At 36.1% G+C, this 17,152-nt stretch overlaps 2 protein-coding genes across 5 annotated transcripts; both read left to right on the plus strand.

Annotated features, from left to right (window-relative positions):
- The first annotated feature begins 627 nt into the window (after positions 1–627).
- HLH3B (Helix loop helix protein 3B) lies at positions 628–5,930 on the plus strand. Its single transcript, XM_066286939.1, has 4 exons — positions 628–2,743; positions 3,457–3,714; positions 4,176–4,348; positions 5,244–5,930. Exons 1-4 carry the CDS (start codon positions 2,741–2,743, stop codon positions 5,602–5,604), a joined length of 795 nt encoding a protein of 264 aa, XP_066143036.1. The 5' UTR covers positions 628–2,740; the 3' UTR covers positions 5,605–5,930.
- Positions 5,931–6,859: 929 nt separating this feature from the next.
- LOC136341694 (putative ferric-chelate reductase 1 homolog) lies at positions 6,860–17,127 on the plus strand. Of its 4 annotated transcripts, XM_066286933.1 has the most exons (12): positions 6,860–7,014; positions 7,072–7,352; positions 12,041–12,295; positions 12,351–12,512; positions 13,861–14,116; positions 14,297–14,503; positions 14,566–14,722; positions 14,775–15,001; positions 15,052–15,295; positions 15,352–15,464; positions 15,518–15,634; positions 16,296–17,127. In XM_066286933.1, exons 3-12 carry the CDS (start codon positions 12,048–12,050, stop codon positions 16,437–16,439), a joined length of 1,875 nt encoding a protein of 624 aa, XP_066143030.1. In that variant the 5' UTR covers positions 6,860–7,014; positions 7,072–7,352; positions 12,041–12,047; the 3' UTR covers positions 16,440–17,127. The 4 variants fall into 4 exon arrangements, with proteins under 4 accessions (XP_066143030.1, XP_066143033.1, XP_066143032.1 ...); XM_066286936.1 differs by lacking the exons at positions 6,860–7,014; positions 7,072–7,352 and adding an exon at positions 8,509–9,097; XM_066286935.1 differs by lacking the exons at positions 6,860–7,014; positions 7,072–7,352 and adding an exon at positions 9,718–11,394.
- Positions 17,128–17,152: the final 25 nt, after the last annotated feature.

A 17,152-nucleotide genomic window follows, 5' to 3' on the forward strand; every position in this document is an offset into this window, starting at 1 on the left:
GACGTTTTTCGGCATCCTCACAAATTCCTCACACTACTCGAAAACCTTACTATCTAGACAGGGCTATCGTCTAACTTCGCCTACCATAAGGCTGATACTTGGCTTAGGCCATTTATAAACCTCAAGGTAACAAAAAACGAACATATGTACATATAACAATGTCACAAACGTGGTTCTTACATTGTAACAACATCAGTCAATAGTTTGGTGGTCCATTTTCCCATAGAAAGTCAACAGTAAACTAACTGAGAAGCTTTCATAGGGCAGTGTTTACCTAATTTTGAAGCACACTTGAGCCTAATGTGATAACAAAAGCTATTTTGACACGTCAATATGCTTCTGCCTAAAACGGGGTGGAGCACATGACATTAGGGGATGAGTCGAGGGGTGTCACCGCAGATAAAGGCCAACGAAAAAATACTTGAGGACTGTGTCGTTGAACACTCTCAAATAAGACTGAAAGAAGAAAGTTTTTTGAGATATTATACTTATGAATGACTGAATTTCGAAACACCTTTCTTCATTTGACCCCGTTCCCCAAATTTATGTTTCTAAAAATCTTTAGTTTTATAACATTTTGTCGGCTAGAAAAATGCTAAAAGAAACTGAAAAATGTGTAGTATTTTTCACTTATCTAAGAACTCATGATTTGGGACTTGGACTGATTCCGAAATCGGTGATCCACATGTAGAGAAAAGTATCAATGCAACGATACGAAAAATTTTATGGTGAGTCTCTATGTGTCGGTTCTCGTTGTTCTGGATTCGCCTTTAAAGGGAATCCAATAACAATATCAATAGCTGTTTGAGGCCGATACCAGCCCTAATCGTGATAAGTCCCAAAGATTCCCATGAATGTATTTAACATTGATTAAATTTTAAAGCCTCTCTATATCATTTCTCTTTAACACTTTTTAGAAGGTAGTTCAAAATATCTTAAGAGTTTCTTCAGTGTTTTTATCACGTTTGTTTTTAATTTTCAATTTATTGGTTTTTAAATTAACAGAAACAAGAACATCAACAAAAGTGGAAAAATATCAAGAGATCATGTTATCCCATATTGAATACCCATATAAGCTGTTAAAAGTTTTAATGTATAATATTTTACAAAAACATTTGTCGCTAGAATTTACTTTCATACTATTTTCATACTTTCATACTTCAGCTATGAAAACCTTTAGTTAAATCTAATAATTCTTCGACCATAATTGAAGCACCAACCAGACTTGAACATTTTAACCTCGTTGATTAAAAGTTCTAGAACAACCATTTTTGATTTAAATTAGTATGCAAATGGAGAAAATCAATTGTGAAAATTTCAGATCAATCTGACTCTTATTTTTATGAGCATCGGATGCATCCAGAGATGGTATAAACTCTGTAAAGAGTTATTTAAATAAATAGAAGTTGAAACTCGTTGAAACTTCGAACATTCTAAAAAAATGATTTTTAATTAACAGAACAAAAGAGGAATTGCCCATTTTTTTGTTCATTTAGTTGCCCCTATGGGGCTCACTTATACCTACTCATTTGCCGCAAACCATATTATGAGTTTATGGGTAATTTAGGTCATTCTGTAATGTTGTTGCATTAGGCCCTCTTTGTAGGGAAAAGTTATGATTTTATCGTAGGACCAGAAAGTTTTTTATTGGGTCATTTGGCACGTGCAAGGACGTATGGCCAAAAAAACATACTTCGGTCTTTTATTAAAAGTACGTGCTGGGAATGGGGTGTTAGGGATTATGATTTGAGGAAAAATGTACTTATTGCGGTAAGGACGTCGGTTATTCGAGATAAAGGTAAAAGTGTTTTGGTTTTTTGATCAAAAGTTTTTGAGCTAAAATCTAAATAAATGTAAAGCTTGAGGAAGAATGAAAATTGTCTTTCGTCCCAAAATTTAGGGATTGAGCTTGTTCAGCTTTCCCTTTTGGAGACGCCACTGACTTTTGATATTGAACGGTAAGTGAACATTGCAGAATAAGATAGGAAAAATATTTCAGCATAATTCTATATCGCTGTATTATGGTTATTATTGAAGTTTAGGGTATTAAAAAGGAAGACGGCAAAATTGATAACGAAAATAGAAGGAAACGTATTATCTGTTAGTCCTTAGTAGAATATGGCCCTCAATTTTGATAAAGGAGAACCTGATCCATATCAGAATTTAGCCGTATAATTCAACGAGGAAGTTAAAAAGACATATGTTGTGAAAGGGTACTCTCCTTAATAAACCAATTTTAGTTTAATCGATTTTGGTAATGCATAAAATCACAACTCAAAACTCCCCTTTAAATCTAGCTCCAATTCCACTTCCAAACCTCAAAAAGCGACAATCCAAAATCAATTACCCAAATACAAATATATTCGGCCCTCCCGCATCCTGCGAAAGGTAGCAGAAAGGGCGGTCCCAATTTAATCCCGATCCACCCCATCCCTGCGAATCTCAGCTCCCCATTGGACGAGTTGGGGTGCCTGGATTTTGCTGATAAGGTCCCAGCAAGGATGTGTGATGCTGATATCACAAATTGTTATTCCGATGGTCATTTCCGTTGCGAGAGTTTCAGTGTTTGCGTCGACATGTTGATTTAAGTGTTTTGTTTGGTTTTAAATTGTGTCGTTGAGGTGTTGATGATTTGGGTTCGGTTTGAGGATGTTGAGGTGTTTGTGTAAAAATATGGTTGCTTGAGTCTGAGATGATAGAAGAAACTTAATCGGTGGGACTGAAGTTGCAGGAGCTTAAAATGGTGAGATATTCTTTTTGGAATGATATGAAAGTGATTAGATGTCTTTTTATTCTTGCACAAAAAAAATACATTCAGATGCTGCTCACTATACTACTGACTTTTAAAGAGCAAAAATGTCTAGAAACTTTCTTTCAAAATTCGAAATTTGTAAGTAAATTTCTCTAAAAGTAGTGGCGTACTGAAAATTTGGATCATCTGTGAGAAGTGAAGAAAATAGTGCACTAACTCTTAGGGAGCATAGAAAACATCAAAAGTTCTCCTGCGAATTTTTAGAATTTTATTCAAATAACGAAAACTGAAAAAAATAGTACAGGTGCAGTAAATGTTCCCAATAATAAACATTGCAGTTTTTTCAATACACGTAATCCACAATCTAGATACTGAAAAAAATATTTTCAAAATTTGCAAAAAAAATTAATAAATAATTTTAAAACAATTAAAAAAAAATTTAATTGTTTTATCGTAGGATACCAAATGATCTTTGGTGTTTATACCCTTAATTTATGCACAACATTTTTTCCATATTTTTTAGGAGTTCAAATACGAAGCTCACAGGCTAATTTTCAATCAAAATCTATAAAAAAATTTGCTTCAACTCTATTTTTGGCTTAGCTTGTAAAATTTTTAAAGAGATAAATCTACGAGGTTTTTGACAATTGCGGCATCTAAATTAAAACATATTTCTCTCATTATTCATTTAAAACTTATTTCAGCCTCTTATCACGACAATACCAGATGGAAAAGCGACCGAAAACTTCAACGAGAGCTCCTCATCTGGTGATAGAGATAGTAACACGGAGTTCCACGCCGTATCGCTATCTCCATCATCAAGGAAAGTCCAAAACTTGAACCAACAAGAGGTGGATTCAATGTCTGATGACGATGACTTTTCAGATGATTTTTCCTTGGTTGATAGTGACGATGAAAAACGATTTGATTTTAATAGATATTCACCACATAACGCCATACAGGTAAATGTTAGCAGTGTGGTTTAAAGCAACTATCCTGTTTAACTTAAATTGTTTTTCTTCTTGATAATTACGCAATGAAAATATTGTGAACTGTATTTAAATTTCTTTAGTTTTTTTTTCGAATTATGACATTACATGCAGTACCGGTCTTATGAAGGCGCCGGAGGGTGAGGGGCGACAGTTGTTCTTAGGGCTAGAAAGTCGGTGATTAAAAATTTTGCGTGCCAGACTTGACTTAGCCCTGATTACATAGTATTTAGGAAAAACTGAATTAACGAGTAATGATGTTAGGGCAAATAGCGCTGCATAATATCTCGCAATTGATGAATTTTGAATTTTAATTGAATTGAAAGTGTCTCGTTTTAATTCTAAACTATTATTGGGACCCAAAGGATAAAAGGGTTTAAGTGGATGGACTTAATTTCCAGCTGTTATAATAATAAACCCTTTCGTTATTGTAGGCTCCAAAAGAACTAAACAGCCGGGGATTTGTAAAGAAAGTATTTACGAACAGCCGAGAAAGATGGAGACAACAAAATGTCAGCGGGGCTTTCGCGGAATTAAGGAAATTGGTCCCGACCCATCCTCCTGATAAGAAACTCTCGAAGAATGAGATTTTGAGGATGGCAATAAGGTAATTTATTCAATGATCTTATTTAAAAAAACACATTCTCAAAAGTTAAATTATTTTCCTAAATAAGTTGTTAATAATGTTTCCATTTGTTGCCCAACACGAAAAAATAGAAAATTAAATACTTTAGCAATAGATATAATAGAGATACGTATCATTATCATTTTTTTCACAGACAGAAGCAGCGCATAAAATTGAAATCATCATGCGTGCCAGGAGCTTCCTTTTACTTTGCTTTAGGTCGTTTATGTTGGGGGAAATTCATCCTTTTTTATCTATATTTACATACAGGTCAGGTCAACTTTTTTTATCAGTGTCATTTGTTGTAAATTGAAATTTAATTTTAATAAAAACACATTGAATTCTTGACGAGATAGTGAACGATATTCGTTTTGCATTCACGTTGATTTTACAAATTTCTGCTGACTCATCGGAGGATGGTATTAAGGGTAATTGTTGCTGCCCCTAACATGAAATTTCTGTATTTATTTTGCATGTTGTTGAATCTTGCAAGTGTATATTTAAAAATATTATGTGCACTGAATTATTAACTAGGAGGTGAATAATATTGTTTTACATTCACCTCGATTTTGCAAATCTCTGTTCAGCGCAGGGCAGATTGCCATTAGGGCCAAGTGTACCTATTCTCAAAATAAAATTATTTCTATCTTTAGTATGTTATCTGTATACATAATTGTATTTAAAAATATTAAGTGAACTGAATTCTTAACGCAATAGTGAATTGTGCATTTTAAGGCAAGTACTGCTATGCCCAGCATATAATATTTAAAAGTGGCCTCAAATTGACTACACTTAAATTTTAACTTAAAAATAGCGATAATCATAAACTAGTTCTGTGCTTGCATAACTAAACTTAAAAAAAAAAAATATCTTTTAGATACATCCGCTTGTTAACCAACGTCCTAGACTGGCAACAAACTAACTCAACTTCAATTCAAGTCATGAGCATCAAGTGCGAAGATTTAATGGGCAACAGGTACAACCCTTTCTCCTCCTCAAACCATTTAGCAAGGAGCAGGGCCCGACTCAGAAGGAGTGTTTTAATATCTCAGCCTCTTCCAGTATGTGATAGAAATGGCAATAATTTGCTCATGATTGCCCCAAATAACCATTTGCCATTGCGGAGAAACCAACAGTTTTCCTGTATTGATGTAGCTAGGTATCGGAGGGAGATTGAAGGGGTTAAAAATGAAAAGGATGAGGAACGAGAAAAGGACGGGGAGAAAGGCAATGAATAAATAGTAGTTTTTAGAGGTTATTATTAATGTGTTTTTCACCACATATTTATTAATTATTTGTGTTGGTTTGACCTTATACAAAATTTCCAGAATAAGGTAAAGAATACTTATATTTAATACTGACTATTATATGTAAAACGAATAATTGTATCACTATTCCAGGGTCATTCCCATGAAATCATTAATTTATAAGGCATCAACTAAAACTTGCTAAGCTAACTTGAAGAAGCTGGTAATTAGGAAAAACCATTTGTCTGAAATTCAATAATAATTATTTCTAATGAATAGAACTCGCATGATAAAATAAATTATGTATTTTGAAGGCACTTATCTCTGATTTTTTCAAGAATCTCAGAAACTGCTAAACTTGGTCTTGTAATAAAGTAAAAACATCACGCAGCGTTTAAATTAACGAGAGCAAATTTCGAGATACAGAACACTTCCTGTTGCACAAGGAAGTAACTATTACTGTTAGAAGCTTTACTTCCAGCTTATAAATCTTACATTAAGATAAATGATGCAGGCATAGTGCCTGAAATGCCGAACATAAAAGTTTCCCAGATCGGTATAAGAAGTTGCTGATGGTAACTACTTGTTACCTTAATTAAATTTGAAAAAGTTATTTGACCGTGAAATCGTGATATGGTGTACACTTATTGTTAGTTATGTTTTTTTTTGGATTGAGTAACCAGTAGATTGAAAATTGAATCCATTCAATTAACCCATTTAATGGAACGCTGCTCAAGGCTTGTCTGATAGGCAAAAAATTATAGCTTTTGTATTTTGTGGTAACAACCTGATCATCATGAATGTATCAGCTGATGACACCTCAAGCAGATATTAATGTGGATTAAAGCTTCAATGTTCAGCCAGGGCTGGCCTTGGCAAGTCTGGTGTCCTAGGCGAAATTTGTAAGAACTGCCCCCCCACTCCCAAGAAAAGCCGCTGACCAGGAAAGTCCGTCACCCTTCCTAGTTTGCCGTCCTGGACTGTCATTCCACCTCGCACACACACACACACACACACACACACACACACACATCTCCTTCAACGTAATTAATTTTTTTTTTCAATCGTCAATCCCTCGGAACCATGAAAAATACATTTCACTGCAACTGAGGCCACACTCATTCTCGTTGGTGCATTCCATTAACCAAGAATGATCTGTATCATACTGGAGTCCACCATGGCCAGTTAACCTTGCAGAAGTAAGACTGAATATTACAAATTACTTTCAGTCAACACTGACGTAGTGCTTGATGTGAAGTCCCCGGTACTGACCAACAAGCGTAATACTACTATCAGTGGTGTATCTTCAGCATTCTTCAATCGTAAATTTTAACTCATCAGAGTGCCTTTTAAACACCAGCTAGATAAACAACAAGTGCGTTTTATCTTCCGCAAATAGAAGTACCACTAGGACTGGGTTAGTGCCACAGAAAACTGCTACTCTAACTCTGATTTCAGGAGCCCTACCACGCTGGTACGCCCATGGGTTGACCTGCCGGCTTGCGTTACCTGCTGAATGCTTAGGAGTGTAAAAGAACCTGCGTTCTGTTGGAGCTTGTAATCGCCGCAGTACTGCATGCACGAGTACCGATTCATCGTGGTAAACACTTCTGAAACCTACGAAGAAACTGTTTGTTTTGGTGAAGAAACCATCAGGTTTTTGGTGATTTATTTCTCGGGAGTTGGTGTATTACTATTAGTGTGGCACAGTGGGATTTTAGCAGACTTCAGCTTTGAAGGTATATAAATCAATTCTCCTAAGTGATTTCTTTAAGGTGCATAGTACTTTACCTCCTTTTACGTAACTCAGTGTGGAAGGCTCTTCAACAATGTAAGACATGCCATTGGCATACGCAATCAAGTACCACCCAATACCTAATAGAAATCCGTTCATTGCATAATGTTCATCATTATACAGAATCATAAAATTCTCTCCTCGATCTACAAGATACTCCTGCAAGGCATGAACGATTGCATTCCTGATAGGAATTAGAAGCAAAAGTATTTATCTAGGAATGTGCTATTACGCTCTTTTATCTGTGATTGGCTGATAATTATTGTTATGGGTTATTGGTGTTCAGTATTGAGCCTTATTAAGTGTTAAATGGGCGAATAGGGTGTGAAGAATGGTTTTGATTCAGCGAGAGGTATCGTAAATCAAAACGGAAGGAGATGAGAGGTCTACATTAGTCAGGGATGAATTCGAATTCATTTACTATTGCAAGGTCTTGAAGATTAAAGAAGTTGTTAAACAATTTATAACTACTGCTATCATCCTTGACGAGGTGAGAAAAACTACCCGATTTGCAGGGAAGATTGAATGTTCAAGAAAAGGATGAATCTACTTTGGATTTTAGTCAGGTTTCCAATTACGTCGTCCTCGTTAACTTGCCAAGACTCGCGAATAAACTTTAAAAAACAATAAACATAATCTCCCGTTTTAATTCAAATCACGAACACATCTTATCCCGATCTTCTACTCCCATCACTCCATTCTGAGTGGGGCGCCATCCAGCGGCATCTCCCTTCATGCAAAATAATCCTTGCCGTGCAAGGTCCGAGCCCTTAGATCCTATCGCAATTTCGCCTGTTGAACCGGGGTTTAACGTAGCGGTTTAACGTGAGAGTGAAGGCTTTGTTTTATTTAGCCACAAGGGAAGAAATTATCGTATTGTATTTGGGTCACAACTACGGCCACTCTTGATAGCCCAAACGCATCAAAGAATAGGATAATAATTATTTTGGGGAAATAAAGCAATTTCTTAATTTTTCTCAATGTTCTGCAGCTCGAAGCAAAGGTTTTCCGCAATTTTCTAAACATCGATACATTTTCCCCAATACTCCCAAGGCGTAACCTGCCACTTTATTAAAAAAACTTCTTCAGAAACTGCCTGTTAAAAATTGCTCTTCAAAACCCCATTCGAATATTCCCTAATTGCAATTGAGTCTTCTGTTCCCGCCAAGTTACCGTGCAACGCTATAGAAACATTCAATACATATCTCACCCAAGTTAGTTAGGTTTCTATGATATGGGAGTACCACCGGTACTACTAGTGAAAGTGGCCCCTATTAATTTGAAATCTTATGTGAAGGTTCATTCACACTAGATAAAAAAATTCAACCACTACAGGCTCATGCAAAAAGGTGAGTATTGGAGATTAATATGAATGTAGGTTGAGGCTTAAGTGGGGAAATTAAACAAGAGTCTTGACGCTAATAACAGAAAAGCACAAAAGAAAACTGTTTCCATTATCTTCGACCTACATCTTGCCCTGTGCGGAGTAACACAGCAGCGCCCTCAGTGTTAATACCACCCTGTAAAAATGTGGATAATTCAGAGGGGTTGTTAAACCTTTCAAAGTCAGTTATGCTGTTAATAATATATGAATTCGTGTATTGAATGAAGCCCTCGTTAGTTATTATTAATCTATTGTGTTTAGTGAAGAGCGAAAGGCAAACTCTGTTCACTGTGTGTGTTTCAGGGGTAAGTTCATTATTTATTTTCTTTTTTAAATAACAATTTTACCGTTGTTGCATTGAAGTTTTTGCAATGGCGCATCATATATCAATTAAACGCATTTTCACAGAGAGAAATAATATGAATTCTATCATTAAAGCTGACAACCAACAGATAAGAATAACTTCTCCTTAATTTTTTTATCAGACCATGACAAGGTTAAAGCGTCATGAATCATGGTTTAATCCAGGCGCATTTTCGATCACGACACACTTTCAGGTTACGCCTTGATCGCTTGTTTATTGTAGCACTAAAATTATTAATAAAAGCCAACTTTCCAGTTGTTAACATTGTTGTTTAGCAAATTATTGGAAATTGCAACGATGCAATTAGAAGCGATCTGTGGAGTTATTTCTAATGAATTTCATTACCTTAGAGGTTACAAACAAACCTTAAACAGTAATGGGGGATATTAACATCCTTCGTTAAATTTGTTGCTTAAATGTTTATAATTTGTCGTTTAATTGTTGCCTTGCAGTTGTTTGTTTGAAGATTAGAATTGATTTCTAGCCTCCTCAGCAACAATTTCAGCCAGTTTATGTTTAGTTGTCGCACAAATACCCCGACAAACAGTTGTTTTAACAACTAATTAACTCGCACTTTAAATAATTATATTTTGTGCAAAAGTGGTTTAATAATCGCCTAATTATAGCTTAAACGGTTCAGATCGATAACAATTTTGTATGGATGACTAAGTTGCTTTTTATCTTGTTGGTATTGACCGAATTTGTATGCATTTTGCGTTACAAGAAGTGGGTGTTGGGGGTGGTGTTGAATGGGGATGGAAGGCCAGTTCAAGGTCTAGGGAATAAGCTAAAGTGCATTCTAATTTTTGGAACGATTATGATGGATGGAAGCGGAAATGAGGGAATTCTTGAAAAAGAAAATTACATTTTTTGCAGTTTTGGAATGTACATCAAATTATAAGTAAGCGTGGAACCCTTAAAAATATAACATAATGCGATTTTCGAAAAAGTAAGTTGCAAGAAATCTGAAGAGTACACAGGCCAACTGTGAACTTTTCTCGGTGTATCTCCACAAATACTTGTGTTTCGTTGGCACATATGAAATTCGCTAGAAGAATCATTCTTCCAAAGAATAATCGAGATTTAAGATCTAATATCAGAATATACAAAAAAACGGATTATGAATACTTCAAGCTGTTTTAAGTCATTATTCAGAATAACAGTGAAATTATCAATTTAGTAAAATGCCCAATTAGTACTAAAAGTTACTGTTACGCTGTTGTGTTATCTATTTCCACGTCTATCCCATGTCTTTTTAGTAAACGAATACGCCAATTGGGCGACAGCCTTTTTCTCTGGAAATAATGTGTTTTTTTATATTCGTACCAATATTACCATGTAATGTGGGTGAAAAGTTTAATTTTATTTCTTATCACTTGGGACAAATCTGGAGGTCATTCGGGCCAAGTGAGCATTAAACGTCTCCAAATGTTATAGCTGTTCAAATCGTCCCATAAAATATTCTCAAGTTTTATTATTAATCATTAAATATGTTGCCAAAAATGTTGTATGTTTAACTTAATTATTGTTAAGAAAGCCATATTACATCAGTTAATGTACCAAGTTATTAAAAATCGATTCATTTATCTTCAGGGTCGCTGCAATATATTAATTCTCAAAGCAAAACCTGATATTTTTTAATGACCAGAACTTACACCTTCTCCTAAACAAGCACCGTTTTAGAATTTTTAATTTCTATGTTAATTTTTTACATAGTCTGTGTTGGTTGTTTACTCTGTTTATTTATTACCTTACATAGTCCAATATCAAGAAGTTATTCACTCTCTTCTTGCTCGTCCACAAAGTATGAGTAAGTAGGTACGCAGAAATTGAACGAAGCTGATAATTTGGGAATCAGACCCATCTTCTGCATATATTAACACAATATACCTAGCAACAATAAGGCAAAGTACACAAGAGTTCAATATAACATGATATTTTTAATATTTATAAGCTTCAGTCCTTGGAAGTAATTTTTTCCGAGACATGAATCAGGTTTCAAGGGAATTCCGCGTTATTACACGTTCTTAGCTCTGACCCTGACCACCATGACCAGCATTTAAGTCGCTGGTACGCCTATGTTTAATGGTATAGTTTCGTTGGTGTCTATAGTTGAAATTCTTTGTGCAAGAGTATTTTTTATGAGATTTGCTCGTTTTTTGTATTATAATGGTGCGGGAGTGATGTAATAATTGCGTGACGTAAAATTTTTGTTGCTTGATAAATTAGCATTGTAAGGTGTGTATCGCTTGTCTAATAGTAAACCTATATGCAAGCAGGTACGTTTTGCGCATAAGTGATCTACAAGGCTTGAAATATATATCATACATAGTAAATGAAGTTGTCAAATAGAAATTTTTTATTTAAAATTGAGTCTAGATTACCTTTTTTGGTATGGTATTTTGCTTTGCCTATGTAGGTGCATAATGATGCATTACCGGCAGGGGGGGTCAAGTTGAATGACAGCCCATCAGGTGGCAAATCAGGATGAGCGAACTTTCTTAGTCGACGGTTTTTCTTGAAGATAACGTGGCAATGATTTTCGGGTCCCAGACTTGCTAAGGCCGGCCCTGTATTGATAAAAAAGTACATAGATAGTTGAATTTTGTACCCATAAAGACAGTGAACAGCCGTTATGCAAGTACTCAATAGCAATCGGCACAGTCAGAAATGCCAGAGCAATTTTTAAATCACTTAAATAAATGATAATTATTGCGATTTACAGGTTATAACGATCACAATCCTTACTGACGTTTTTTTTCCATATCAGAGCGGAACGAAACATGAAACGAAAAGGAAAGCAAGTTGTATTAATACTGAAAGTAAACGCGAACAAAACATACATAAATACAATGCATAAACTTTCTGCTTATTTGTTTTATAGGGACACAATGCTCACTCTCCTCTTCATCCTCACCGCCACCTTTTTACCTCTAGTGACCCTTCTACCTCAAGGAGCGCCCTCTTCAGTATGCGAAGAAATGGTGCCCTTTCATGGAGGAGGGATATTGCCTCAGGGGGGCATAAGCCCTTATACTGTAGTGGCTAGACGGCAGGGAAATGACGTCGTTATAACTATGACCTCAGCTTTGGGGATTCCTTTTCAAGGGTTTTTGTTGCAAGGAAGGACCCCTAGGAGGTACGTAATCAATGCATATTGCAGGGGTTAATTTGAGAAAATATTTTCCCTTAAGGGAGATTCTGGGACAGTTTGATTCTCGTTCGATCAACGAAGGACATCCGTTGGATTGCGGAGAAACTGCTGATTCGATAACACACAACTCTCCGAGTGACAAGAACTCCATTGAGGTAGTGTGGAGTCCCCCTAGGGGCTACGAGGGCCCCATTATATTCAAGTAAGTACATATTATGGTAAAAAATGCAACAACTGTAATTACAGGCAACCTTGAAGTCTGTGATAAATATCGGTGTAAAAATAGTTTTATCGATCATGATCAGTGCAAATTTACACTATTTATAATAAAAAGCAAATCATCGTTATGTGTTGTAGGTGGTTTTAATGTCATGTTTACTTTATTGCCCAAGGCTAATGTTATTGTCAAAAAGTTTTTCATCACGCACAAGAAGTAGCAATATCCTTTTCGCAATGTCACAGCATTTCTAATGGCAAATCGACGTAAAAAATTCAATTATTTAGCCTTAAGAAATCGTTTTTCAGTCCCATTCAGGTCTGACCTAACGCAATGCCGAGTTGGAATTGGAATGTACCATGTACCACAATGTGTAGTACCTTGGAGTTGAAATTATAACAATGTCTTATTAAGCCTTTCACCTTGCAGATAAAAAGAAGCTGAGTTCTAATTATACAAATTAGCTAAACAGACTGTGTTTAGAATTCAATAATTATTTTATTATTATTAGTATTTTTTTTGTCATGAGGTAGAGCAGGGTGATGTATTCCCTGCTTTACACCTATGGTTAGCGTTATAGTGCAAGATGGAATCATAACGTTGCTATGAAGTTTAAGCATAAGGTGCCTTGTCGGCAGGAATTTTCCTAGTGATATTCCTCATGATTTTAAAAGAGCATTGTTTGCGTCTAGAGCCAGGACCTTTTATAAAGAATGAAATCCTGCATGATAACTGCTTTATGCTATGCTAGACAGTTTTTAATTGCGCTCTAGTCAGAGTACGTCCATGGCTAGTGCTCAGTTTTTTTATACTTAAGACTGGAAAGACGTCTTCGTCGCTTTCTTTCTTTAGTGTCGTCACAAATACGTATGTGTAAGGGGAATAATTTATATTAACTCCCCCCCTTTTTTTACAGACCGCGGGTTAATTTCCAGAAAGATTCGATTAATTTGTTGTATTGGAAAGCAGAACGTGTTTTTGCTCCCATTATTTTTATTAAAGTCAACATACTAATTATAATTTTTAGTTATACAAATAGTAATCATAATTATCAACGAAGCTACACAATATTAATTCATCTTTTTTAAAATTTTTTTTAATTAATTTTTAAAACTCTATCCCGTTAGATACTCCTCTGGTTTTGACACTGATTGATCCTCTAAAAATCAAAATGCAGTCTTAGACAGTTCGGGTACTCTCGGCGAGCTCCAGAAATATTCGGACTTGTTAATCTTAACAAAATCAACGTTGATTCTAACTCGACGAAACAAGCGTCTGTTACCCAAAATCCTAATAGATTTTTACCAATACGTTAACGTAACCATAACTCCAGTGCTACCATCGCCCAAACTTACGACACTTTTTGGGTCGGAGTCGCATCTGAGCCAGTCCATATCACCAAAAGAGGAGCTAACGACCCTCTCTGGACCCACCCATCCAACCCTCATGTCCACACCACCCCTGACTACGAGCCACGCCCAGTTAAGCAAAACACGGTCGAGTTCGATCCGTTCTATGACGGATGTACGGTTAGCAAGCTCTGCTTTGGAGCCCCCACTGATTGTGTCCTATCTAAGAACTGTAAAGCTGTAAGTAGCGAGAATATTCAAAAATTCTTAAGTGTTATTTGCCTCAGTTCAAGTGATTTTTATCTCTGACGGTGTTGGAGATTTTAATGATCAAATTTCTAATATATTTCTTTGACTAAAAATAACTACTTTAAGGCCAACATTTTTTTCCCTGCCTTGTCATGTAATCTCCTATTATAGGCCGTAGCAGTGACGGTGGCAGGTGAAAAATATGATTTCGAACTGAAGGCCGAACCTAGTGCTGCTTGGGTGGGGGTGGGTTTATCTGAAGATGACAAAATGGGGGATGATTCGGTTATTGAGTGTGTAAAGCGAGGAAATACCGTTGCCGCTTACATGTCTTACACGAATGGGGCTCCCAATTACGGGGCCCCAAGGCTATCAAATGTAAGTAGTGTCGTCTGATCTCTAATCAATTATTATGATTTTAAATCCTCCATCGTTTGCAGCCTCAATTAGGAATTCAACTACTAAACTTCAGCCTAGTAGACGGTGCCATATACTGTAAAGTCCGAAGAGATGTTCTAACTGATGTTAATGGGAAAACTTTTGATTTGATTGGAAAGAAGTACAATTTGCTTATAGCTGCAGGATCTAGTGTGAAGCGTAAGACTTCAGTGGTTATTGTAATAATGGAAATCATGATGAATTCTTACAGAGAACTCTGTGGGTTTCCATGATGTAACCTATGCAGCTAGCGCAGAATCCCAGGCCCTAGCCGACGTTTCAGCTCTTGCAGCTAAATCAAAGCTCTTGGTCAGACTTCACGGGTCGTTCATGATCGCTGCCTGGCTGGGCACTGCTTCAGTGGGAATTTTACTAGCCAGATACTACAAACAAACTTGGGTGGGTCATCAGATGTTTGGGAAAGACATTTGGTTCGCTGTAAGTTAAAAGATTTCTCTCACTAACATTTGCTGAGAGACGGATCTTAGTGGCACAGAACCTTCATGGTCCTCACATGGGCTCTAACCATCGCAGCCTTCGTCCTCATCTTCGTAGAGCTTAAAGCTTGGTCCGGAGAAAACAATCCTCACGCAATACTCGGCACTATAACCACCGTTCTCTGCTTCATCCAGCCTATTGGAGCGTACTTTAGGCCGCATCCCGGTACCGCCAAGAGACCCATCTTCAACTGGCTGCATTGGAGCATTGGTAATTCCGCCCATATTATTGCGAGTAAGTTTCCAAATTGCTTCATTAGTTTTGCTTCATGGAGAATGACATTCTTGCAGTCGTGACCTTGTTCTTCGCGGTGAAACTCACCAAGGCAGAGCTGCCAGCGTTCTTCGATTGGATATTGGTGGCGTATGTTGTAGTCTACGTGATCAGTCACCTAATTCTCTTGGTAATTTTTTGAGAGGAAGAAGGAAGAATTTGATGATCATTTTGTTGTTTTAGGTGATGAATTGTATAGCTGATAAATCTTCTGAAAGGAGAGTTACCTCATTCCCAATGAAGGATTTGGGGGGTTCTGGAAGGAACTCTGCATATGCGGATAGAAACGGGGATGCTCCGGTAAGACTCTTTAAGGCTTCATTACACTTCTTCGGATCACACAGGTCTGCATCGTTTTGGACCTGGGCGGCTAAAAGTTGTTTCTAAAACAATTAAGACTGTTCAATATGAATTTTCAAATTGTTCATTAAAACTACATCTAGTTTTAGAGATTTTAAAGGAATTTATTTTATACGATTTCGGACCAACATATTCAATTAAACATTATAAATTAAAAATGAAGGGCAGTTGAACTCAGTCCTTTGTAGCGTATCGGATGCGTTTCACGCATAAGACTCCAGCAATAGTTGCTTATCATGCAATATTCCCATAATCTTTAATATTATCTTTCAATTTTTTCCATATTTTGATATAGTACTTTATCACTTTTTACGAACATATAACATCCGCAAAGGTATTAAAAACACTTTGAGTTCACCTTGCAACATTGTATCAGCATTTTCACAAATTTCACACATTCCAAACCAAAAATAATTCATTCCGAATACAATAAATTAGCTAATTTGTCAAGTGACGCGAACTTGAAAACCAGAACCAATTATGAAAAACAAATTGCAAATTTGGATTTGATTAATTAAATAACGTTAACAATTGTTCTTATTTGCTCGGTTCCAGATTTGGACTGATTTTTCTAAACTTGTGTCGTTTTCTCTTTTTGCAGTTCTCAAATTTCAGAAAAGGCCTGTTGGCAGTCTACATTGTGATAATTCTAGCTATAGTGATTGCCCTCATTGTGATAACAGCATTGGCCCCCATCGAAGAGACGTGGATCAATTTGAAGTCTTCAGTTATGAATAGCAAGTAGTTATAATAAGAATTTTCTTGTCTAAATGTTTTATTGCGTGATTATTGAAAAGGTTCTGTACTGTGTGTGAAAGCATTTTTAAAATCAGAAAGTAGTGCACATTAAATTTCGTGTTCTCACAATGCCATGGTTGAGTTAGGTGATTTGTAATGATTTCTATGCGGTACAGGCCTTATGAGTGTTGACTAGAAAGGGCGGCGGTTTTTCTTGAGGGTAGATGAGTGGAGATCATAAATTTCGCCGAAGACGCCAGACTTGCTAAAGCCGGCCCTATTTCTATGGAGTGTTCTCTCTTTGGTGCGATTATTTAAACAATAATTTACGTGTGTAATTAGGCTTTTTACCGCTAAAAATCTAACTGTAAGATTCTTATAAGATTAACCTTTGATAATAGAAATTTGTAATAAGTATGAAATTAGTTAGTAAGGCCGTACGATTAAGCTACACTGTGACTGACAGCATTATAAGATTTGTCTTAATATGATGACTTTAGCCGGCAATTTGAAGCGCACGACTTTTTGGGCTTTTATTGAAATTTTTCATAACATTTTGAGGTGTTATTTATTCCTTAAAACCCCATTAAGATTTATTTTTATAGAAAAGACTTCCTGTTGTACAAGGTCTGTGTTTTTGTAAATATATCAGTATATGTGTAAATAAATGATACTGTTCTCGTTGTGAAGTAAAATGGATCTTCAGATAGTTAGACCTGC

The sequence above is a fragment of the Euwallacea fornicatus genome, chromosome 10, assembly GCF_040115645.1.
Source record: "Euwallacea fornicatus isolate EFF26 chromosome 10, ASM4011564v1, whole genome shotgun sequence".
NCBI lineage: Eukaryota > Metazoa > Arthropoda > Insecta > Coleoptera > Curculionidae > Euwallacea > Euwallacea fornicatus.